This window comes from Panthera onca, chromosome A2, assembly GCF_046562875.1.
Source record: "Panthera onca isolate mPanOnc1 chromosome A2, mPanOnc1 haplotype 2, whole genome shotgun sequence".
Lineage (NCBI taxonomy): Eukaryota > Metazoa > Chordata > Mammalia > Carnivora > Felidae > Panthera > Panthera onca.
In genome coordinates this window covers 20165434-20191870 of record NC_138340.1, presented here as the reverse complement: position 1 = coordinate 20191870, position 26437 = coordinate 20165434, and the positions used below count along the sequence as shown (strand labels likewise).

The following is a 26437-nucleotide window of genomic DNA, read 5'->3' as shown; positions in this document are numbered from 1 at the left end:
AACCAGATGAGTTAGCACCTTACCACCTGCATCACTCTCCTGGTTTGCCAATTAGAAGTACAGGCTAGAAATATGAATGGAACAGGCGACTGGGGGCAGTCTAAGGGTGAATTCTGTGGCTGGACTCAGAAGTGGTCAAAGCCTTACAGCCAGGTCTTGGTTGGGTAATGAGCATTAGCTGTGGGAGGCAAGCAATATCTGGCAGACAACACAAATCAAATGAAGAGGAGGGCTTGGGATACTGCTTGCAACTAGAGAGCAACAAAGGCCAGTGGTCCATGAAACAGGTCTTCCTCAAGGAGGAACCTTCTCTGGGTATTATTATTTCACATCCTTTGTATTCCTTTTCTATATGAACCATGGCATCATCTGCCAGGCACTTAAGACTCCATTTTGAACTATCTTCAATGCTTTCTTCTTGAATTTATGGTAAACAGTCAAGTCCTGCTGATTGTGCCTCCAAACATTTTTCACATTTACCCTATTCTCTCTGTCCCCAAGGCCTTGGCAATCATCTCTGTCTTGCTTTCTCTCTGCCTCTCACACACACTCTCTCTCCTTAGTCTGAGAATAGCTCTGTTGATGCTGGTGCTTCCACACTCACTTGCTTGTGAGAAGTCTCATCACCATCCAGTCCCGAGGGAAGACACTCATCTTCATCAGGTTCCGGAACACACAGAAAATCTTCAGCAGGAATTCCTGATCCAGGAGGAAAATCTGATGTGAGATACCACCACTACTACTACAGCATGCATTTCCTCAACAGGGCTTTCCTGACCTCTAGACCATAAGAATGGGTGGAATCAGTGGGTCAGATTCCGATTCCCTTTGTGAGTTACTTCTCTTTTAGAGGACTGCATGAGAGTCAGATGTAGGCCAGATGGGAGAAGACCCAAACTGGGTAGAACAGATGCAGCTCTGTACCCACTGAGCCTAGTACCTAAATCCCAAAGCATAGGGAAAATTACAGCCCATCAGAACCGGTATCCAACTGGGTCTGTGGGTCTCATTCTTTGGGTCCTGGCCCTTGGGCACTTCATGCTAAGAATCTGCTTTCGTGGATGTTAAGAACACATTGACAGGAGAAGCACTTTAGGAATGGCAGAATGAAGACCTCCAAAAATGTGCTCCTATATGAAAGCAATGAGAATACTGGCAAAGACAGGTTAAGCAAGGACTTACAACAATCCAAAGAGTGCTATTCAAGAAAAATGGGTTGAATCTTAGTAGAACAGTGGACTTCATTGCATTTTAATTTGCCCTATTCCCATCCCCTTCTTCTTCCTACCTCCATGGTATCCTTGAAAACAAGCAACTGCAGAACCACAGTAATAGTGAAAACCAGCAGCTTAGCATTCACTAGAAGGGACAAAATGGTTTTGGAGCTCCCTCAAAAGTGCCGTCCTCAGAAAATTGTTAACTTTTCTATCTGTCTGGCAGCAACCTAGGAAATTCCCATTCAGAGAGCTTGTTCGATCTGGTTCAGAGCTTACTCAGTGAGAAGAGCCTTTTACTTGGGGGCATTTATTGGGGAAAAAAATCAGCCATAAGGATTTAACATCCCAGCTGCATGAAGAGGCCATATCAGAACACGTAAGAAAATTGCCAGAAGAGTTAAAAGAAAATCTGGGGAATGAGATATATATATATATATATATATATATATATATATATATATGTGTGTGTGTGTGTGTGTGTGTGTGTGTGTGTGTGTGTGTGTGTGTGTGTATAGGGACTTTGAAAATCTCTGACATATACCTGGGAATCTGGAAGTCCACACACATGTTAGGGCTGTACATATTCCAAGGAAAGACCGAAGAAACCTAATCTCTCACCCTGGCTGACTTTGTGGCTCTATGAGAAGTAGGAAGTGAAGGCTAAGGCAATAATGTAAACTGCTGGAGCACTGAAGGTGAGCCCCAATACATGCATACAGACACTTAGCAAAGTATCAAAGACTTATTGGCTTAAGGCATTTAAGGAAATCTCTGTCTAGGTGTTAGCCGACCACTAAGCTAACTGAATGAAGACCTCAGTGGCTTCACACAACAAAGAATACAGACATTAAAGAATTAGTCCAGGAAAGTCACTAAACAAGCAAGTAAACAAATATCAATAACAACAACAAAACAAAAAAAAGCAACAACAACTAATCCTGGGATGTGGGGTGGGTGGGGTGAGATCTGATTTCCAGAGTTGCCACATTATTTACATTTTCCAGTTTTCAACAAAAAAATTATAAGATGTGAAATTAAACATGAAAGTATGACCCATACACAGGAAAAAGAAGTCAAGAGAAACTTTACCTGAGGTAGCTCAAATACTGAACTTACTAGGAAAAGACTTTAAATCAGCTGTTATAAATACCCTCAAAGAACTAAAGGAAACCATGCCAAAGAATTAAAGGAAAGTACAAGGACATTATCTCACCAAATAGAGAATATCGATAAAATAGATATAAATTATTTAAAAAGCATTAAGTAGAAATTTTAGAGTTTAATAGTACCATACCTAAAATGTAAATTTTGCTAGAGAAGCTCAACAGCAGATTTGAACTGACAGAAGAAAGAATCAGCAAATTTAAAAGATAGGTCAACTGAGATTGTTCAGAGGAACAGAAAGAAAAATATGGAGAAAAACAAACATAGCATGAGACCTGTGGGACACCACCAATTGTAAAAACATACAAATAATAGGAGAATCAGAAAAAGAGGAGAGAAAAAGAGGAGGAGATGTTGAAGAACTTTCTGAAGGAATATTGGTTAACCCAAATTTGATGAAAAAACTCCAATTACACATCCAAACAGCTCAATGAACTCCAGATAGGATAAGATCAAAGAAATCTATATACAGACATATCATAGTGAAACTGCCAAATGCCAAAAACAAAGAGAGAATCTTGAAAGCGACAAGAGAAAAATAATTTATCATGTGCAAATGATTTTCAATAATAGGTAACTTACCAGCAGATATGATGGAGGCCAGAAGGTATTAGAATGACATATTCAAAGTACTGAAATAACATGAACAAAGAGTCCTGAATCTAGCGAGACTATCATTCAAAAATGAAGACAAAATTAAGACATTCTTAATGTAAAGAAAAATGTAATGTAAAAAAAAAATTCTTAAGAGTAAAAAAAAAAAAAACCCCAAAACTGTGAGAATTTATTAGTAGACCTGCCCTATAAGAAATACTAATGGGAGTCTCTCGGACTTAAATAAAAGTAACTTAATTGATATAAAGAAATATAAAGCACTAGGAAAGGTGACTATATAGGTAAATATAGAAGATAGTATATATGTAAATTCATTTACTCTTTTCCTTTTTGATTTACAAGGCAACTGCATAAAGCAATATTTATAAAACTATGTTGATGAGATTATAATATATAAATATGTAATTTATATGACAGTAACAGCACAAAAAGGGGAAAGAACTGGAGTTTTATTGGAGCAAGGTTTTGTATACTATAAAATGAAATTGGTAGATAGTTTTAAGATGTTAATTGTAATTCCCAGGGCAATCGCTAAGAAAATAACTTTAAAAATATACTAAAAGAAACAATGAAGGAATTAAAATGGCACACTAAAAATATTTATTTAACATAAAACAAGGGATAAATGGAGGAAAAGAGGGACAAAGAAGATATAAGACAGATATGAAACAAACAGCAAAATGGCAGATGTACATCCTAACTTATTGGTAATTACAGTAAATGTAAATGAATGAAACATTCTAATCAAAAGGCAGAGATGGAAAGATGGATAACAAATAAACATTATCCAATTATATGTGGTCTACAAGATACATACTTTAGATTCAAAGACATAAATATATTGACAGTAAAAGGATAGGAAATATACTCAATGAAAATGGTACCCAAAAGAGAGCTGGTATGGCTATATTGATATTAAACAATATAGACTTTAACAAAAACTGTCATTAGAGACCAGAAAAACCCACCATTTTATAATAACTAAAGAGCCAATATGTTTTAAAGACTTAATTATTAACATATATGCATTTAAAACAGAACCCCAGAACACATGAAGCAAAATCTGACAGAATTAAAAGGAAAAATAGACAATTCAACAATGGTAGTTGGAGGCTTCAATATACCACTTTCAATAATGTGTAGTACAACTAAATAGAGTATCAGCAAGGAAAAAGAAATCTTGAACAATACTATAGACTAATTAGACCTAATAGACATATAACATAGACACTCCATCCCACAATAGCAGGATACACATAGAAGGATATATGCATTCTCTTCTCTAGGACAGAATGTATGTCAGTCCATAAAAAAAGCCTCAATATATTTAAGAGAAATGAAATCATATAAAGCATGTTCTTCAACCACTATGGAAGGGAGTTAGAAATCTATAGTAGAAGGAAATTTGGGAAAGTAAAACACATGTGTATTAGGGGGTGCATGGGTGGCTCAGTTGGTTAAGCATCCATCTCTTGATTTCCACTCAGGTCATAATCTCATGGGTTGGTGAGTTCAAACCCCACACTGGGCTCTGAGCTGACTGTGGAGTCTACTTGGGGTTCTCTCTCTGCCCCTCACCCTGCTTCAGTGTTTGCTCTCTCTCTCAAAATAAATAAATTAAAAAATATATGTGAATTAAACAATAAACTCCCAAATAACCAATGGGTTAAACAAGAAAGCACAAGTGAAACTAGGAATACTTTGAGATGAATAAAAATGAAAACATCAAATCAAAATTTATGGGATGAAGCTATGACTTATAGCTATAGTGCCTACATTAAAAAGAGATAAGGTCTTGGAGTGCCTGGGTGGCTTAGTTGGTTGAGTAGCTGACTTTGGCTCAGGTCATGATCTCACAGTTTGTGAGTCTGAGCCCCACAATGGCTGGCTGCTGTCAGCACAGAGCCTGCTTCAGATCCTCTGTCCCCCTCTCTCTCTGCCCCTCCCCCACTCATGCTCATTCTCTCCCTCTCTTTCCCTCTCAAAAATAAATAATAAAATAAAATAAAATAAAATAAAAAGAGTTAAGATCTCAAATCAAAACCCACCTTACACCTTAAGGAACTAGAGAAAGAAGAGCAAACTAAACATAAAGCAAGTAGAAGGGAATAATAAGTGAAACAGACAGAACAGAACAGAGCAAAAAATGAAACCGAAAGTTGATTTCTTTGAAAAGATCAACAAAATTGACAAACCCAAGAAAAAAGAGGGAAAAAAAAGAGAGAAAGAAGACACTATTACTAAAATTAGGAATGAAAGAAGGGACACCATTACCAATGACACAGAACTAAAAAGGATTATAAGGTACTACCATAAATAAATGTACACCAACAAATTATATAACCTCAATGAAATGGAAAAATTCTTAGAAAGATACAAAAAACCAGAATTCATTTAAAATGAAACAAAATCTGAATAGACCTATCATAAATGAAGAGATGAAATTAATAATTTAAAAGATTCACACTAAGAAAAGTGCATGACCAGATGGCTTCACTGGTGAATTCCACCAAATATTTAAACTAGAATTAATATTTGTCTTTTTGATTATATCCACTCTCAATGTGAAGTGGTGTCTTATTGTGGTTTTGACTCGCATTTCCCTAATGACTAATGAATGACGTTAAACATCTTTTCATGTGTGTATTGGCAATTTATGTATCTTTTTTTAAAATATGAAATTTATTGTCAAATTGGTTTCCATACAACATCCAGTGCTCATCCCAACAGGTGCCCTCCTCAATGCCCATCACCCACCGTCCTCTCCCTCCCACCCCCCATCAACCCTCAGTTTATTCTCAGTTTTTAAGAGTCTCTTATGGTTTGGCTCCCTCCTTCTCTAACCTTTTTTTCCCCCTTCCCCTCCCCCATGGTCTTCTGTTAAGTCTCAGGATCCACATAAGAGTGAAAACATATGGTATCTGTCTTCCTCTGTATGGCTTATTTCACTTAGCATAACACTCTCCAGTTCCATCCACGTTGGTACAAAAGGCCATATTTCATTCTTTCTCATTGCCGCGTAGTACTCCATTGTGTATATAAACCACAATTTCTTTACCCATTCATCAGTTGATGGACATTTAGGCTCTTTCCATAATTTGGCTATTGTTGAAAGTGCTGCTATAAACATTGGGGTCCAAGTGCCCCTATGCATCAGCACTCCTGTATCCCTTGGGTAAATTCCTAGCTGTGCTATTGATGGCTCATAGGGTAGATCTATTTTTAATTTTTTGAGGAACCTCCACACTGCTTTCCAGAGTGGCTGCATCAGTTTGCATTCCCACTAACAGTGCAAGAGGGTTCCCGTTTCTCCACATCCTTGCCAGCATCTAGAGTCTCCTGATTTGTTCATTTTGGCCACTCTGCCTGGCGTGAGGTGGTATCTGAGTGTGGTTTTGATTTGTATTTCCCTGATGAGGAGTGACGCTGAGCATCTTTTCATATGCCTGTTGGCCATCTGTATCTTCTTTGAGGAAATGTCTATTCAAATACTTTGCCCATTTTGAAATCAAGTTGCCTTTTTATTCTTGAATTGTAAGAGTTCTCTATATATTTTACATGCAAGTCCTTTAGTAGATATGATTTGTCAATATTTTCTTCCATTCTGTGGGTTGTTTCACTTTCTTGTTGGCATACTTTGAAATACATAAGTTTTTTTTTTTTTTTTTTTTTTTTAACGTTTTTTATTTATTTTTTTTTGGGACAGAGAGAGACAGAGCATGAACGGGGGAGGGGCAGAGAGAGAGAGGGAGACACAGAATCGGAAACAGGCTCCAGGCTCCGAGCCATCAGCCCAGCGCCTGACGCAGGGCTCAGAGCCTGACGCGGGGCTCGAACTCACGGACCGTGAGATCGTGACCTGGCTGAAGTCGGACGCTTAACCGACTGCGCCACCCAGGCGCCCCTGAAATACATAAGTTTTTAATTTTGATGAAGTCTACATCTGTTTTTTCTTTTGTTGCTTGCTTTTGGTGTCATAACTAAGAAATCACTGCTAAACTGAAGGACACAAAGATACACTCCTATGTTTCCTTCTAAGAAGTTTATAGTTTAGCTCTTACATTTAGGTCTATGATCCCTTTCCTGTTGATTTTTAAAATATGATATGAGGTAGAGGTACAACTGTTTTTTTTTTTTTTTTTGGCACAGAGATATCAAATTGTCCCAGCACCATTTGCTGAAATGACTGCTTTACTCTTTGAATTATCTTGGCAATATTATTGAAAATCAAATTACTAAATACAAAGGTTTAGTTAGACTCTCAATCCAATTCCATTGATCTTTATGTCTATCTTTATGCTAGTACCAATTCTGATTACTGTTATTTTTTTGTAAGTTTTGAAACTGGGAAGTATGAATCCTTCAATTTTGTTTTCTTTTTCAAGACCATTTGGCTATTCTGAGTCCCTTTCATTCCACTATGAATTATAGATCAGACTGTCAACCTCTGCAAAATGGCAGCTCGAACTTGGAGAGGTCTTATATTAAAACCTGTATATCACTTTGTGAAGTACTGTCTTAACAGTATTAAGTGTTCCAATCTATGAACATGGGGTGTCTTTTCATTTATGTCTTTTAAAATCAATTTTCCTAATTATTTTATTTGTTTTTATACTATTATAAATGGAACTGGTCTCTTAATTTTATTTTTGAATTGTTCATTGCTAGTGCTAAGAAATACCATTGATTTTTGTATATTAATTGTGTATCCTGCAACTTTGCTGAACTTATTACTTCTGATAGTATTTTTTGGATGTCTTAGGATTTTCTGTAAACAAAATCATGTCATTTGAGGACATAGTTTTACTTCTTCCTTTCCCACCTGGGTGACTTTTATTTCTTTTTTGTGCCTAAATGCTCCAGTTAGATCCTCCAATATAATGAATATAAGAGGTTAGAGCAGATGTCTTTCTCTTGTTCCTGACCTTAAGAGGAAAGCATTCAATCTTTTCTTATTAAGTCTGATGTTAGCTGTGGATTTTTCATAGGTGTCCTTCATCAGTCTGAAGAAATTCCCTTCTATTTCTAGTTTGTTGAATGATTATATCATGAAAGGCTGGTGGATTTTTTTTAAAAATGTGTTTTTTTAACACCCATTATGATGATCCTCTTTCGGTCCTTTATTCTATTTAATGGTGTATTACATTGATTGATTAGCATATATTAAGCCAACCTTGCATTTCTGTGTTCAATCCCACTTGATCATGGTGTATGCCTCTTTTAATATGTTCCTGGATTCTGTTTGCTAGTATGCTGCTAAAGGTTTTGCATTTATATTTATAAGGGATATTGGTCTATAGTTTTCTTTTCTTGTGATGTCTGTTTTTGGTTTCCAGGTCAGGGTAATACTGACCTCATAAAATGAGTTGGGTTCCCTCCTCTTCTATTTCTTGTAAGAGCTTGTGAAGGATTGGTATTAATTCTTCCTTAAAAATTTGGTAGAATGTACCAATTAAGCCATCTGGTCTTGGGCTTTTCTTTGTGCAAAGTTATAAATTATTAGCTTGATCTTGTTAATTTGTGATGTCTTTTAAGAGGGATATAATCAGGGACACTTAACTGTATAGTTTAAAAGTGTAAATTTTATGGTATGCAAATTATATCTCAATAATGCTGTCATGAAAAAAAGAACATATGTACAGAACTCTATATTTGGTGTGGTGGACTGCATATGTTCCCTCATCTCTGTTTCAGCTCAAATCCTCTAAAATGATAGTTAAGAAATACATATGTCCACAGAGACAAAGGAAACAGGAAATAAGAACACAGTAATCAGAAGAGGTGAACAAATTTTGAAAGCTTTCATGGTGACTGACTTAATATACTTGAGAAAGATGACAGCCAAGAGCCTTTGGAAGTGATAGCAACAGGAAGCAAGGATCTCAGAAACTGTAGGCATCGCCAGGTACCTCTGTGGGACTGGGATATGAGGGCTAAAACCAGGAAGATTGATTGACAGTCTCCCTAAGATCGCTTCTGCCATCTCACGTCCCTGGGTGACCAGGCTTTCCCCATCCTGTCAGAAGACTGTGGGCTGCTCTCTGGAGTAGCTGATTACTGAGATCTGTTCTCAAGGATACAGCAACATATGAGGGTGGACATGCCAAAATGAAAATAGGCACTGATACAAAGTTTACCTGCTACACTGGAAGGTCCCCAGACCCTTTGTGTTATTTGGTTCCCAAAATATTGGCAGGCTACTCCATCCCTAGGAAGGGTAAATGATTCCTCTCTCAGGAAATACACAAGTCCAAGAGAACACACCAGTAGCTATAGGAATTAGAGGATGCTCTGACCAAATGACCAGACCCTCTTTAGTCAGCTACAGGGAAGCCTGCTGGAGACAAGCCTTGCACACATATACAGCTTCTAAGTAGCACCAGAGCACTTCACTTTCAGACCCAGGACTGACATCCAAAAGTCTGTACATATAGGAGGAAAGTCTCTAACTTTTGTCTCTAACTTTGTTTCCTGAAACAAATAAAAACAGGGCAAGTTTCCAGGAAAAAAAAAAGTGACCTGACAGTATCCAACAGATTTGACCTTGAGGAATGCTGGAAGGAGAGATTTATTACAGAGAGGTAGTAGCAAAGCCTAGCCAGATTTAAAAACCAAAAGGAAATAAGAAACATGCAAATAACAAAAGGAGCAATTAATTCCAGAAAAAAACAAAGTTTTACAAGAAAGGAAGTGTAGTAGCATAGTAGTTGGGTCACCACAGTATTTACCTAGCTGTAATAAAGAAGAGTTGATTACCAATTTAAACAAGAGTGTATGCAAACTATATTGGAATAAAGTAACCACCTATATTGGAAGAAAGAGAGGAAAGATGTGTATGTGTGTCGGGGGGGGGGGGAATGATACAGAAGAATCACCCTCATCTTTCATGGGAAGAAGAAAATAGATAATAACTGACAGTTAAAATTTTATTTATCATTTTTTTTGACAGTTAAAATTTTATTTTTTTTTTAAAATTTTTTTTTCAACGTTTTTTATTTATTTTTGGGACAGAGAGAGACAGAGCATGAACGGGGGAGGGGCAGAGAGAGAGGGAGACACAGAATCGGAAACAGGCTCCAGGCTCCGAGCCATCAGCCCAGAGCCTGACGCGGGGCTCGAACTCACGGACCGCAAGATAGTGACCTGGCTGAAGTCGGACGCTTAACCGACTGCGCCACCCAGGCGCCCCGACAGTTAAAATTTTAAATGGCAGTAGAAACTTGAAGAACAGCAAAAGAGTTCAAAGTGGCTGCTTTTGGGGCAATTGGACATGGGGTCAGGTTGAGGCAGGGAACGACCATTTTATGTTATAAGCTTTGTAATATGTTTTGACTTTTAAGACCCTGTATAATTAAAAATTAAAAACCCACAAAGTTCTGGGTATAGTGCTTGCACACAGCAGGCTTTCAATAAATGAATAACAAATTTAAAAATAAAAAATTTATGTATATATATTGTTATAAAAATAAACATTTAATTAAAAAGTAAGAGAATGATGCTAGCCTGAGCTTTTGGATGCAAATCAGTTAGTATAACACATGTGATGAAAATGCTCTAGAACAGCCAACACTGGATTTTCAGGCTCCACACCCCAGCTCAAGCACTGCTTGACTTGGATGTGAGCTTTGGGCTCTGGCTAATTTTTGGCTCACTTCAAGGCTGTCAAAGTTCATCCCTCCAAGAAGATAGGCTGACCTTATGGCAATGAGTTAATGATAACAATCTGCAGAGATCCATGTCTGTGGAAAGGCAGGCAAGATCAAATACTAGCAAGTGACGCCTAATACTTATTAACTGATACAATATGATTAATAAAGGTCATGCAAATGAAAAACAATATAATGCATTATTATGAAATGCAAATGCTGTGGTTCTGAATGGAGGCAGAGCATACAACTAAAATTTGCAATAGTTTGCTCGTCAAGGGATGAACTTAGTAAGTAGCACATTCTAAGGCAAAGACATAGCCCCAGTAGTTTGTCAGCAGTGATACCACTGGAAGCTTGGGAATGCTCCCTTGTCTGGATCATGGCCCATTTCTCTGCCCTATCTGCCCTGGTGCTCTAGATCTGGAGTCTGTAGCCAATGGGCAGTGCTCACTTTTGCTCTCTACAGGTCACTTCCAGAAATACATTTTAATGAAAAGTTGCCATTATTATTATTATTATTATTATTATTATTAATTATCATATAGTTATTAAACAGTGGAGTCTGATTTGCAGGGGCAAAATATAAGATGAGTGCTGAGTTCATAAGAAAGGGAAGAATTCTGGTTTGCTGACAGCTACGATGGCCTAGAGCAGTCTCTCATATAGGGACATGGTCACAGGGCTGCTATTAGTGAAAACTTGCCAGTGTTACTGAGGTCTGGGTGTGTAAGAACACTGCTGGCTTTCAGCTTTGGGAAGCCGTACACTCACAGCTGTAAAGTGGGGCTGGTGAACCCTTCACCCTAGGCAGAGCTGGTCACTTGTACTTGCTCCCCTGGCAGGAGAAAGCCCCTGGTCAGTCTTAGCTGCATGTTTCCTTTCCTGGGTGAAAAGTCAGTTCTGAGGTAGGTTTGCTGCCTACCTTGAGTTCATCTTTGCTCTGGAAGTTGTCCAGGAGGTGCTGGTAATGGGTGTCACACATCTGGCGGAGGAGCGAGAGAAGGCAGGACACATACTCACCCTGGGGACCAACCGAGAAAACACTTGGTGCAACTAATCACAAGAGCTGTGTTTCCCCAATCCACAGAGGGCAAGGAGAGAAGGAAGGGTCTGAGATGGCCCCAATGATCATGAAAGGGAAGGTGAGAACTCTGGCCCTGAAAATGAGTTTTCCTTTCTGCTAAGTTTTCTGAAGGGCTTGGGAGTTTTAATAAGACTTCTGTAGCATGGGACTAATGGTAAAACCTTAACCTATAACAAAGAAATATTGCAAAGTGAGACAGAAAGTCTCGGTTTTTTTCCTAGGAAATTTTTGGCTACACAATCCTTTGTCACTATATATTTCCAGGCCATTGTACTGAAGTTGAAAGGGATTACTCAGAACAGGGTGCTTGGCCTTCTCTGGGCAGAATGTGGGCTCTTCCCATATTGCTCCAAGATGGGATGGCCCTTCTTCAAAATTCTTCTGGGGACCTCATAGAGCTTACATGTGGTTACTGGAGCAGGAAGATGGAACAAAGTAGTTCGACATAACTTTCTGGAAAGTAGAGTCAAAACTGACCTTTATGAGAAGGTGAATTATGGGCTTTAAGATAAGTAAAAATTTATGGATACAAAAATGAGCCTTTAAGATTCCTTCAAGTTGCAACTTGGATAACATGGAAGAAGACCTTGTTTTAAGGACTCCAAGAATTTTACCATCTTAGGGCAATTTTTGGCATAGGGAAGCTGACCAAATATTTTTAAACTCATGGACATTTGACAACAATATTTTTGGCTCTCAAATCATTTCTAGACACATGAAATTATTCTACAAATGTATATGTGTAGAACATATACATGTATATGAACCTCAGTTTTATCTGAGCATGGGCATAATAATGGGCATAATCTATAATTCCTAGATTTAGTAGGAGGATTGGAGGAATGAATGCACATAAAACTTTTCAGTGAAAAAGTCCAGTATGTAAAGGAAGTGCTCAGTAAATTATGCAGTTATTATCATCTTCATTAAAACTATGTAATTTAGTGTTGCTAACTGAGTTAATATTTGTAAAGTGCATAAAGCAGGGGTAGGCCTATAGCAAGTATTGTGTAGTTGTTGGTCAGAAGGATGGGTTACCAGGACACACCAGGGTACATATTTTTTACCTATAGTGAGAGTGCTCTCAACAGGAGATCCAAAGGGAACATTCTTTCTAAGCCCAGTGCTTCAGAACACATGCCTGCTCTCTGTCCCCCTTTCCCTCCCTAGCGTACTGGGGTTTGGCTAGCTCCCACAGAGAATTTGCTTCAAGGAAACCACTGCAGTCTCTCACCTGCCAAACGGAAGAGTCCGTGCAACCTGTTTATTGTGTTCTGCCATCAGGGGTAAGAAGTCCACTCTGGGTGGAGGAGTGGGGGCTGTCTCTCTGTCCCTCCTGAGACGTTTCCCCAGGCTGTTTCTCTTCTAATTGTCCAGTAATGCCAGTGCAATTCTAACTCATCACATTTTTTCCTGATGCTAGACATTTAGATACAAATGTTGTGTACAAAAATAGTAGTTTGTAGATACAACCAAATTCTAAGAAAATTATTCTGTTGTGCACATCATTTAGGAGAGCCTGCTACTAGAAGGAATACTCCATTTTCCCCCTTCAATCTCTTACTGCATCTCTGCTCCACTCTACAGAACAGGAAATGAGTTGGCACAAAGGCAAAGGCCAACAGAGACAGTGTGCAGGAAAGCGAGACAGGGAGCATTCCCCACATGTGCCCTAGAGTAGACTTCTGGGACTACAAACATAGAGCCTTCAGAGTGGAGACAGGAGCCAGATGCGAGAAAGGAAGAAGGCAGCATGCTGACAACCATGCAGGGAGGTGGAGATGAAGGTGGTGCTATGGGGAGGTGGGGTTGGTGTGGAGGAGCCCCAGGTTAGAAAAGAAGGCAAGAAAACCTGAATGTTAGTTACTAACAGTGATCTCGGCTGTGCACTGCGGGCACCGCTGCCCTCTTACCGCCTCCTGAGCGTGCGATTTGCTCATGATGGTGAGCAGAGTCTGCAAGAGCACGTCCAGGAGGCTCTCCACCATCATTTCTACCTCCTCCATGACATCTGCCTCCTGGAGCGAGCAGTGAGAGAGCACACCGTTAGCACCAACCTGGCTGACGTGCAGCTGGCAGCACTTACAAAGTGTGTGGCATCAGGAGTGGTCTTCTGATTGGACTCTCAACACTGAGCTTTTGGCTTCACTAGCATGAGATGTCAAGGACCTGGGACAACAGCTCTGAGAAAAGGTGAGGCAAACCTGTCTCTGTTGCCCTGGTATGGTAGCCAGGTCTTCGCCTAACCCAGCACCACTTGACACCCACAGTTCTGAACCTCAGGTAGATACCTTAATTTCAGTATACAAGGCAGAAGCAAAGGTCCTGAAGTACCTGTTTACCTTGATTTCCCTAGAAGAGTCTGGAGAAAGCACAACACTGCTAACACTTTGAGAAAATGGTATTCATGCCACAAGGTGTGGTGGTGGCACCTTCAGGACTGCTAACACACACCTGAATGCACATAAAAGTATTTCAGTCTTTAAAAGGAATGTTTTCTTCTCAGGGCTTTCTCCTTAGGCAATCTCAAGCTTTGCTGGCCCCACTGTTGCTCAGATATGTCTACATCTCTCTTTTGAGCTTCTCAGCATTCTTGCTCATGTTTCCTGTTCCACCTGAAGGACTCTGGTCTCAGTGTGTCTTTCTCAGGCAGCCTCACAAAAACAATGGCAGGACCCCACTAAGGGCTGCTTCTCAGCCACCACACTCTGAATTTAGGAAGTGTCTGTGCTGTCCTTCTATAGACCTCTCATGTTGAATCTCAAATCTTGTAGCCTAATTTTATTTATCTCACAGAGATTCTCACTGCCCCTTCTCCAGCCTCTTTTTATTATTACTGGTACAAATGTCTATCTGTCCATCCATCCACCAACCCATTATTCATTAAGCAGTTACCATGTGCCACTCACTTTTTGTGAACCTGAGTATACAAAGGTGAACAAGGAAGATAGTATCTTTATGCTCATGGAGCTTAAATTCCACCCCAATCCATTCATTTAATATAATTATACTGTGACCCATTCCACATGAAGAATTGGAGCAACTCTTGGTGCTAAAGTCATTTTTATCATCTGCTATACTGATCGCTAACACTCTCACCTGTGATGTCTCTCTGACTAGTTGTAAGCAACTAATTGCACCTGACTCTAGTACCACAGATACAACCAGACCATCTCTTTCAGGTTTTTACCTGTTTCCATTCCTCCTCCATTCCTTTCCTTCCCTTTATTTTCCCTTCAGTTTCTCTCCTTTATTTAGCAATAAGTCTCCCACTTCCTCAAGTCTGGCCTTGGGCTGCTAATAGACCTTATGTGCTTGGTGTTGCCTCTCTGAGGCCTGGTGGGAGGGAGAGCTGCCAAGCCTTGCCTGGAGCCAAGAGCAAACAATAGGGCCACTACAAGCACCATAGGCACTCTGCCAAGCAGGGCCCTGTCACCAGATGGTACTTTTAAGTCTGGACACCAAAGCACCCTATTGAGGCCCTGTATCTCACTCAAACCAACCACACTCTTTTTTTTTTTCAGGACCTCTCCTGTTCCACATGGATAGCCTAACCTTGCACTCTTATCACCTGTCTACTGGCCTTCATTTTATTTTATTTATTTTTTATAGAGGAGTATCTATGTAACTTTATTCTAGGAAAATACACAGAAAGCAGTAACCATAAATGAAAGGACATACATTCTGTTGCATTAGAATTAATTATTCTGTTTATCAAAAGAAATAGCAGCAAAAATGAAAAGACAGACACAAAATGGGACAAGATTTTGGATATGGATATAACTGACAAAAAAAAAAAAAAAAGACTCATCTAGAATACTGGCCTTCATTTTAAATGCAGTTGTAATTTTATTCTCCAGAAACCTCATCTCCTCTTAAGATGTTGTAATAAAAAACTCATTCTTGTTCTTAATTTCTTTCTTTATACTTTCCTATAGTTTACAAATTTTCTCTAAGAAATAACCATTTTTCCTATTACCATAAATACATAAAATAAATATCATTAAAATAAATTCCTACCTTTATTCATGCCTGATACATGTCTTTCCTTCCTTCCTTCCCCTCCCACCATAGACCTCTTTTTAAAAGAAAAAGTAAAGAGGAAAGAAAATAGGCAAAAGCAGTACCAGTTGAAACCTCATCTTTAAAGTCCAACTCTATCATCCCATGAGGCTCAGAACTCTTGTGGGCAACAATTATCTCTCCTATGTCCTGACCTCATCTGGCATGGTATGGAATGTCATATGGGTGGAATCAAGCTGCCAGGAAGCTGACAGAAAAGTCTGAATGAGCAAGCTGCCTCTCAGCCTGGGCTTGCCTCCCTGTGCTTGTGCCTTAGTATCCTCAGAACACTCTCAGGAACATAGGATTAATACCTTTTGATAATAACAGAACATGGCACAGGATTCGGCTTTCTGGTGTTAAAGAGAACTACATTTCAGAAATGCAACTTTTTCAAATAGCAAAACTGTGTTGTGTTGAGAAGCCTGCTCAGCATACACAGGCCTCTGCTCACTTGAGCACCTTCCTGCCACTGATGAAAGCTTCTCTGACTGAGAAGTGTACAAAGTGATCTTTGTTGGTCTGCCTCTGGTTAAAGTAATACAAGACTGGGGCAGAGCTGAGGGGAGATGGAGTGGGCACGGGGCCGCTACCAGAGAGCTGGTCTTGACGATGGAGAAGATGCTGCCAAGAATCCCTGAGCAGATCAGCAGCTCCTTCTGCTGCCTCAGGTGAAGGTGAATGTGATGGAGAACCACAGGAAGCAGGATGCGGCGGGATTCTGAGAGAGAAAACACAAAGGTGAAGAAGCCCTTTAGAGAAGAACTAGCTACTTCTGGGAGCCAGTGACACTGCGAGACTTAACTGGTCTCAAAGCAAATGGGGTTGAAACCAGTGCCAAGATGGAGGCCACTCCCTTCCCTTATGAGGGCCAAAAAGCCCACCTCCTGGACATTATAAAACATCCCACAGCATTATCCTTCCATTTCTCTTTCCTTCTTTCTCATTTCAAGCCTCAGTATCTATGGTATTTTGTGCAGGATGAATGTTAGGAAATTGCTCCCAAATGAAATCTCTTTAACGACTAGATCCCAAATTAAAAGCATAGCTTACACTGAAAATTCCATTCAATTGACATACCTAGTTCTATGAACTACACTGATTGAACCTGCAGACCTGCTATGCATTATAAATGGTCACTCTTTATGATGCTCTGACTAGTTGGCCTGGCACTCCCCCCTTCCCCCCATGAGCATTTACTTTGTGGCAGCCATTAGGCCTACCTCCTTTTCCCCTTAGGCTTAGTGGACAAGCTTGGCATGCCCACAGCAATGAATGGAATAGTAGCAGGATTTTGTCTTCTCATAAGCCTTTGATAATTAGCTAACCCTTACTGCCAATCCTAAGTTTTCCCCTCCCTGTTAACTGAACAACACTATCAGGAGACAACTATATTTAGGACCCTGACAGGGGCATCTGGGTGGCTCAGTTGGTTAAGTGTCTGGCCCTTGGTTTCGGCTCAGGTCATGATCTCACAGTTCAAGAGATCAAGCCCAATATCAGGCTCTACGCTGACAGCCAGGAGCCCACTTGGGATTCTCTCTCTACCTCTCTCTCTGCCCCTCCCCAACTAGTGTGTGCATGTGCACGCGCACACACACATACTCACACACTCTCTTTCTCTCTCAAAATAAATAAATAAACTTAAAAAAAAAAGAACCCTGTCAGGAAGGCTGAATCCTAGTTCAAGATCTTTTATTAATTCATCCTAAGACCTTAGGCAGGTTGATTCCTCCAATGGGCTTGATTTTTCCTATGTGTACAATGAGGTGCTAATTGGATTTACTTCACAGGTGTGGTGAGAAGACAAAGTGAAATACAAGTGTGAACATGTTTGTGATGCTCTGCATTCCTATGTGGTCAGTGACTGTGTGATTCTACAGGTACCTTCATACCTGGCCGGCAGGATTTAGTCAGATTGTCAGTAATACAAACACACCAGGGCATTTTGGATTTATTGTTCACATTTGACCACAATTACATGTTTCAGATAAAATTCAGAAAGAAAATCTGTTTTTTAGCCAAAGACAAACTACATGACATACAAGAGATTTGGGGGTTGTCTTGTCAAATAGTTAGAATATAAAATGGAATGATAGCTATTCTATGTTTAAAAGGATGTGTAGACAAAAGAGAAGTTCATAATACATTTTGCAGTCCAAAATTATACGAACATAGCAGGATTTATATCAACCAATAACTATCTGCTGAGAAAATAGTTTATTACTGGAACCAGCTGAAAAGACCAAACTGATGTGCTCTGAGAATATAAGTGTTGCTTAAGAGACACCACCTTAAGGTGCTGCTTCAAGGAACATGTTGCAACTGAAGCATTCAGTGAAATTGAGATGCAAATGAGAATTTGGGGGTGGCTTGTCATCTCAAAATCCAACTACATGTGTCACTGCCACATAAAGTTTAAGAACAATTTTTCTTTCTTTTAAAAAATTTTTTTTAATGTTTATTTGTTTTTGAGAGACAGTGACATGGCACGAGTGGGTGAGGGGCAGAGAGAGAGAGGGAGACACAGAATCTGAAGCAGGCTCCAGACTCTGAGCTGTCAGCACAGAGCCCGACATGGGGCTCGAACTCATGAGCTGTGTGAGATCATGACCTGAACCGAAGTTGGACGCTCAGCTGACGGAGCCACCAAGGCTGCCCAAAGAACAATTTTTCTTAAGTGATTATGGGAAGCAGCAAGTGCATGCGATAATATTAGAAATAAAGGATGTCAGTGAGGGCAGTCTGATGTCCCCCTTCCCACATATTCAGAAAGAATCTTTAAGCAGTGCACAAAGCTTGAATGTGTGCAGTGGCCTCAGTGCTAATGTGTCCAAACTAGTGATAAAATCTTTAATCTAGGAACTGAGGAAGAGAGAAGTGTTTACCATAAATAGCTACTGGTAGAGAAAAGATGACTCTCCTGGTGGCAGCTTTGCCATGAATAATACCTTACACTGGCAGAGTTAAGTTAAAGGGAACATTTATTTAGTATTGCAATTATGTGTAGCACTTGGTTGATAAATTACTGTTCATATACTTTAAAAGTCCAACTTAAAAATTTTTATTACCAAAAATTATAGTTATAAAAATTCTAATAATAATTGTTTTTCTCAAATTTCAGATTTATTCCTGTGCCCTAGAAATTTATTCTGATTGTAACATTCCATTTAAAGGATCAGTTTCATATTGATCATAACATTTGGCCACTGAATATTTGGTACCACTGCCAGGATGATCTCTTGAATGTGGTTTCAGGTGTGAATGTGCAGGTTCTTTCTGAAAGGCAATTGGGCTGTTGATCATTTGTTAGTCTGTCTTGACCTCTTGGGGAGTATGGAAGGCTCACTGTCCATCTCTCTGTCTTTCAAAGACAGGAAGGGAATCTATGTGACTGGTGAGATAAGGAACAAAGAAAACACAGTCGGTCCTCAGGGCCCCCTTTCAAGATCTCTCTTATTTCCTTGACTTATCCTTATCCCCATTGGGATCCCCTTCTCTCTTGTTCCCCCTCCTTTCCATCTTGCTGGGTGTGGGGGAAGCTGGCTAGGCCTGTAGGCCTAGAAGTTGCTCCACAAGCCACCTCATGGGCATGCCCCAGGGTGTGGGTCCCTAGGGATAAATCATGAGTGAGGCAGTAGGCCTAGATCTTGGCTGTAGTATCTAATGGAGTTTACCCAAAACTCTGAATTTTTAGGGCCACAGGCTTCTTGCATGATGGTTGATAAAACTGATCCTTTGATTACCACTTGACAACACCCTGGAAAGGAGGAAAGGTGAGTCTGATTCTCATCCCAACTTGATTTACCTGAGAAAGAAAACAGGCGGCTATCCACGGTCCTGGCGATGGACTGCAGCTTCACCACATCCATTGACTGCCCAATGTGCACAGTGCTGGGCATGCTCCCCAGAGTCCCTCTTACAAACTCTGCCACCTCCTGCACGGTGAACATTTGCAGCAGCTCATCAAAGATGGTTGGGAAAGAATTGAGGAGTGCAGCCTGCAGAAGCAAGTGAAGCTGCAGTTAGCACAGAGTTCGTTGTCTGTCTTTCTCACATGCTCAGACAATAATAATACAAGAGGTTGAAATGGCATTGTAGCACCCCTGTCTCACATGAGCTCCTCCCTGGCCTTTGACTCCACACATCCCTACAGCACCCTTGGGGCATAAAACAGGGAAGAGTACAAAGGAAACCAAAACAAAATTTGCTGGGGCCCAGGCCACTTGAAACTTTCATAACTTGCCAGCATATTTGCTGGCAAGAGAAGGGAATATAAAAAGAAATCAGCTCAATACGGTTTAACAGCCATAGCTATTTTGTTTACAAAATGGATTTAAATTTTTTGTCTGTCTCTATGATCAAACACTTGACTTTCTAATTTTGGTCTCAAATTCAAGCCAGGAACCTCTCAAAGAAACTATAGCAGAGAGAGCTGGGCACCACCAAGCAGCATGAGCTGAACTCCGTTCACAGCCCTGTAGCCAGCAATCCAGCTCTGTGAGCTGGACCATTTCCCCCAGGATGGACACATTTATCTGAAACCATGAAATCTGAAGACTTTATAAATGATGCCCTTCATCTGTGATGCTTGGCAGTCTCAAGTGTAAATCCAAAAGGATGGAGACTGTATGGATTTAGTCAGCTATGAATTCTTGACAACTGATGATTATGTTGGCATAGAGTTCAGCAACCTAGATGGCCTTGGGCATGGGCAGGAGTCTGTGTGTTCGGAGACTTCTCTTCATGGATCTTGGCTCTGGTAGACCCATGAGGTAGACTCTTTATGAATACCTGATAATAGTTCAAGAGCCTTTTACAGGCAGAGTAGTATAGGAGAAAGAGAATGGCTTTTGGAATTAGACAGACATGAGTTCAAATCTCAACTTTACTACTTATCTGTCACATCACCTTGGGTGAGTTATTTGCCTAATATCAGTTTTCTTATCTATAAAATAAAGATGATAATATCACTTATCTCCTGGTATTGGCATGAAAAAAATTAGATGCATTAAGTTAGTTTCCAGTTAGAGTGCTTGGCACATCATTGGCTTTCAATAAATACTGGTCCGCATTCTCTCTTGTCTACATGGAAGCAACATGAAGAAAGCTTTTCCACTTCTCAATACTCTTACATTATTAACCTAGAATTCACAAAGGGTAATGAAATGTCACTTTGAGATGAGAAGATGAGAGTGTACTTTTTCTGCGTGGCAGGTAGTGAATGGGAGGCTGTTTTCCTTGACTGCTTTATCAAGCAGGCCTAGAGTGAGTAAAAATGTATGCCATGGGGAAACATGTCTGTCATTCTACAGTCTATGCTAAGGCCAGGCCCAAGAATTGAACTTACATGAATTCTGCTCAGGCCAGGCCCAAGAATAGAACTTACATGAATTCTATCTATAGATTAAAACTTCCTGGGATATCAGAGATTTTTTTGCAATGATTAGAACAAGCACAAAAACATGCTGTCATAAGCAGTTAGATACAAAAGACAAAGGGGGAAAAGCAGGTCCTTAATAATCAAAGGCAAATAGTAAATGCTCTCTTAAATGGTGAGCTTTCCCATACTTATGCACCAGAACAGAAGGATCCTTGCACCCTAACATCTCCTAGTGGTCAGAAGCAAAGACATAATCTGACTGAACCACAGACTTGCTGAGAATTCTGAAACTTATGAAACATGAGCCTGGCACCAAAGAAGCAGGTCTGATCCTGACATGGGTCTAAGCTGAGACTAAATCTGAACTATCCTGATGAGATAGGAGTATGCCATGCAGTACAAGGCATTGCCAAGTTCTCAGAAAGCATATCTGCCCTGCTCTGCTAGCTACCTCTGAGCTCCCCATATCTCTGTATGCTGAAAGGAAGAGTAGGTGTCCTGGGCCCTTGTTGGCAGGAACCAATGAGCTAGAGGAGAGACACAAGGAGGAAGAGGAGTTGCTTGGAGTACTCGGGGGGAGAGACCATCAAATGAGCCTTTCTTACAGAGGCACCTGGAGACCTTGAAGAATCCTCACTTAAAGAGTTTCATTCACAGTTGCTCACCTGTTCTCTGGTCCAAGGGGCTTAAAGGCAATTGGCATTGGGGCAACATAGGGTCAAGTGGAAAACAAAAAAGCAGACTATTCTAATCTTTTTTTTAAATGTTCATTTATTTCGAGAGAGAGAGAGAGAGAGAGAGAGAGAGAGAGAGAGAATGAACCAGAGAGAGACAGTGTGAGAGCAGGGGAGAGGTCGAGAGAGGGAGAAAAAGAATCCCAAGCAGGCTCTGCACTGTCAGCACAGAGCCCAACTCAGGACTCGATCTCATGAACTGTAGGATCATGACCTGAGCCAAAATCAAGAGTTGGATGCTTAACCAACTGAGCCACCCAGGCGCCCCCCCAGACTACTCTAATCTTAAAGGAGATATTTAAACATATATTTGCACTCATGACAGTCCTGGCAGCAACTGAATGAATGGATGTGAGAGAGGCTGTCTGATCTTTGCTGATAGGTTTTGAATAATAATTGGCTTCAAAAAAATCAAAGAAATGGAATCTATTAGATAAAATTCTGAATTTATTTGTATAAGAAAATAACCCCCTTGTGACTGGGGTAATAAACACTATCTTGGATCCTTTCTAGGATGAAGCTACTTGGAAAAGGTAACAGATTAACTAACTGGGCATTTCTTTTTATTTATTTATTTATTTATTTATTTATTTATTTATTTATTAATATATGAAATTTACTGTCAAATTGGTTTCCATACAACACCCAATGCTCATCCCAAAAGGTGCCCTCCTCAATACCCATCACCCACCCTCCCCTCCCTCCCACCCCCCATCAACCCTCAGTTTGTTCTCAGTTTTTAACAGTCTCTTATGCTTTGGCTCTCTCCCACTCTAACCTCTTTTTTTTTTTTTTTCCTTCCCCTCCCCCATGGGTTTCTGTTACGTTTCTCAGGATCCACATAAGAGTGAAACCATATGGTATCTGTCTTTCTCTGTATGGCTTATTTCACTTAGCATCACACTCTCCAGTTCCATCCACGTTGCTACAAAAGGCCATATTTCATTCTTTCTCATTGCCACATAGTATTCCATTGTGTATATAAACCACAATTTCTTTATCCATTCATCAGTTGATGGACATTTAGGCTCTTTCCATAATTTGGCTATTGTTGAGAGTGCTGCTATAAACATTGGGGTACAAGTGCCCCTATGCATCAGTACTCCTGTATCCCTTGGATAAATTCCTAGCAGTGCTATTGCTGGGTCATAGGGTAGGTCTATTTTTAATTTTCTGAGGAACCTCCACACTGCTTTCCAGAGCGGCTGCACCAATTTGCATTCCCACCAACAGTGCTAACTGGGCATTTCTAATATAAGGAAGCAAATTTCCTTCCCACACTGATATTTCTAATAGAATTTTATCTTAATTCTTTAAAAAAAATTTAAAGTTTATTTTTGAGAGAGAGAGAAAGACAGAGTGTGAGCAGGGGAGGGGCAGAGAGAGAGAGGGAGACACAGAATCCAAAACAGGCTCCAGGTTCTGAGCTGTCAGTGCAGAGCCCGATGTGGGGCTCCAACCCACAGTCTGTGAGATCATGACCTGAACCGAAGTCGGACGCTTCACTGACTGAGCCACCCAAGTGCCCCTAATCTTAATTCTTAAGCAAAGTTTTCTAGTTATTTCTGCCTATTTCACTCTTAACTTCTGGAACGGATAAGTACTAAAGTTTATTTAAAAAGTTAAAAAAAAATTAACAGTGACTAGGAAATAAAATTCTCCATTATGTTATAAATATCCCCTTTAAATAAGATGTTCATAAATGACAAAAAGTATGTAACTAAATATATTTGGTTTAAAGAGGGCTTCTGAGGGGTGCCTGGGTAGCTCAGCTGGTTGAGGGTCTGACTCTTGATCTCAGCCCAGGTCATGATCTCAATGTTCTGAGCTGGAGGCCCTCATCGGGCTGTGTGCTGGTAGCATGGAGCCTGCTTGGGATTCTGTCTCTCCTCCATGCTCCTCCCCTGGTTGTGCTTGCTCTCTCTCAAAGTTGAAAAAATTAAAAAAAAAATTAAAGAGCCTTCTGAGAATAAAGTTGTGCTTCTTCCCCACCCTAAAGCCACTGGGCTATCTTATATTTGGTAGCTGGGACATAGCTGACTTTGAAGTAAAAATAGCATTTTGTTCTATTAGGTATTTCCTTCAAGTCACCCTTTACCCAACACATAGGAGCCTGGCAGGGCTTCTTCAACTCTAGAAGCCAGAGGACAAAGAAGCCAGCCATTAAGACAGACAAGGATCCAGCAGCAAAATTTCCCTGCAGCTTACAGACCTGAGTGAAAAGGAGTGTTTCTGAGTTTCTGCTGTCCAGACTGAGCACAAACCGGATGGACTGGAAAAGTTCTTGGATGCTGGACCGGAATTGCTCCTCTTCCATCCCACAGGTGGCTCGGGAGTACAGGATCCTGGACTGCACGATGAACTTGAAAAGGTACTCCAAGGCCTAAGTAAAAGGGATGGAGAGGTGTTAAAGATGGCCAAGAGCTAACACAGCAGGGAATAAAGGGTAAAGTAACAGCAAATTCTATACCAAAATCAGATGATGAACAATTTCAACTGTGGAGACAAGCACTTTTTTTTTTTAAATTTTATCTCCAAAGTCCAACTGGTCACTGAGCAGCAGCTGTCTTCTTACTGAGGAATCATCAAATTAATTTACAACTGTTTCTGTGGTTCTGGAATTGAGGAATCACAGACTGAGGAACCACAATAGCTGAATTCAAGACCATATAGGATCCAAAGAAAATGAAGTTTCTTTGTATTTTTTTCAGGTCTGGAAATAAGAGGCTTCAAAAGCAATGATGTAACCTCTCTTAAATTTATTCCAAGAAGGAAAAGTCCTTAAGGAGCCTTCTGCACCTTTGAGATATAGCTGGGGTCTGACATGGTGCCAGCCTTCTCACTGGACATTAAGTCTGGAGAAAACTTGCCCCAGGTTGCACAGCCCCAGGTGGACCTGACACACCCACTCTCTATCCTCTTCTAAACCCAGACACCTTCCCACAGACAATTTTTGAACAATGCAGAAGATGAAGCTCCCATAACTTATTTTGGGAGCAGTATCTAATTCTGAGGAGTCCTTACAGCTTGGCCCATGCTTATGAGCACAGTAATTATCTTTTAAGAGAACAGATTGAAGATCTAAGACTATGCTTTCTAATCAAAGAAATGCCACAGATTTCCCAGACACTGGGAAGGCAGAGACATTGGGAGAGAAACTTATCCAAGGATGAAACAAATGGAGCTCAGTTACTTGAAATATAAAATAGAAAACAATTCTCAAGCTACCTTTCATGACCTATGTATCTATCAAAAGGTTTGGTAAAACAAAACCTCATTTTGTTTTGTTTTGCAGCCCATATAGAATTCAGTAGGCATTGTAGAATGGCTAGGTTAGAAAAATATGTCTTCCAAGCCTTGTACCAGAAGATTGCATTAGAAAAAATTAAAGTGTATGGCCTCAGCAGCATAAATGCTACAGCCTCCATTCCAGACTTTTAATGCCTGGTCTGAAAAGAACCAGGGAGATGTGTGCTACATACTCTAATTTTAAAAGGGAAAATGTGTACCTCATGACCTGTTTTCTTTTTCCAGTTTGAAACAGCTAACACAAGAAGTGTATTGAATGGCTTGAAACATCCACTAGTTTCATAGTGAAGGGCAGAACCAGACAGAAAAATTGCTTGCATTTCCTGGGCCTGAGAGCTTAGTATCTTCATTAAATTTTAAAATATAAAACAACGTCCAAGATGGCCCTGCGAAAACCTGCATGAGGGATAAAAAATAAGTCCCTTCCAGTCATCCATCACCACCTGACTTCCCTTGCCCACTCCTCTTGATTTTTATGGTCAGTACCAGCGTGGGAAGGACCAGGTGATGGCCGGTTGCCTCTGACTAATGCAACTGGGGAAAGAGAAGAGGGTGGGCCAGTGAGGAAGGAGGTGAGTGGTGGAGCCTATGGAGTTTGTTCACAGTTCAAGGGTGCTCCCAACACTTCATGGAGACAATGAAACACTTAATGGTGGATGAAGCAGCCACTCTTTGCATTTCTACTTAAGTTAATAAGCCTGAAAGAAAAAGAGATCCTAAAAGTTATTACAACCTTTCAAGCACCAAGAAGATCCATTGTGCCTGCTCTTTTCTCTTCATGGTTCCCTGGGGGACCTGAGATAGCTCACCAGTGAAAAGTGTGCTGTCTTTTTAGAATATCTTGCCAAATACCAAACTCAAACCTGTCAAAGATACCTCCTACAGGTCATTCACAAGGGACAAACAAAATAACCAAGTAAGAAAACAAAAGACTCTTTATTTTCATATTCCTTAGTGGTCAAACTTTCTTAGAAAGGCCACGACTTTGAAAGTGAAAGGAAGAGATGCGAATGAGTGGCAGGATGTATTGAATCAAGAGTAAGAAGAGGTTTCCTGGTCCACATTTTATCATACCAGACTGAGAGGTGCTAGACCAGGACCATACGCATCCTGTGAAGGATGAAAACAGGACTGATTAGAGATTTACTGGTTTGGTCAGGAGGACTTGTCAACTAAAACTTGAAGAAGAAGGGGAAATGACCTGATAAAACCTTAGTACT

The 26437-nt window shown here is 40.2% G+C and overlaps 1 protein-coding gene across 4 annotated transcripts in view; it reads right to left on the bottom strand.

Moving 5' to 3' along the window:
* Positions 1-26437, bottom strand: part of DOCK3 (dedicator of cytokinesis 3) — a 597071-nt gene that overhangs the window by 60783 nt on the left and 509851 nt on the right. For 3 of the 4 annotated variants that reach the window (XM_081794946.1, XM_078443039.2, XM_078443040.1), the window contains exons 23-28: positions 24121-24291; positions 19600-19792; positions 16385-16512; positions 13601-13747; positions 11568-11666; positions 605-699 (exon numbers count right to left, since the gene is read on the bottom strand). In XM_081794946.1, the coding sequence (XP_081651072.1) occupies positions 605-699; positions 11568-11666; positions 13601-13747; positions 16385-16512; positions 19600-19792; positions 24121-24291 (833 nt within the window). The remainder of the gene's footprint in view (positions 1-604; positions 700-11567; positions 11667-13600; positions 13748-16384; positions 16513-19599; positions 19793-24120; positions 24292-26437) is intronic. The other variant, XM_081794945.1, reaches the window with a different exon arrangement.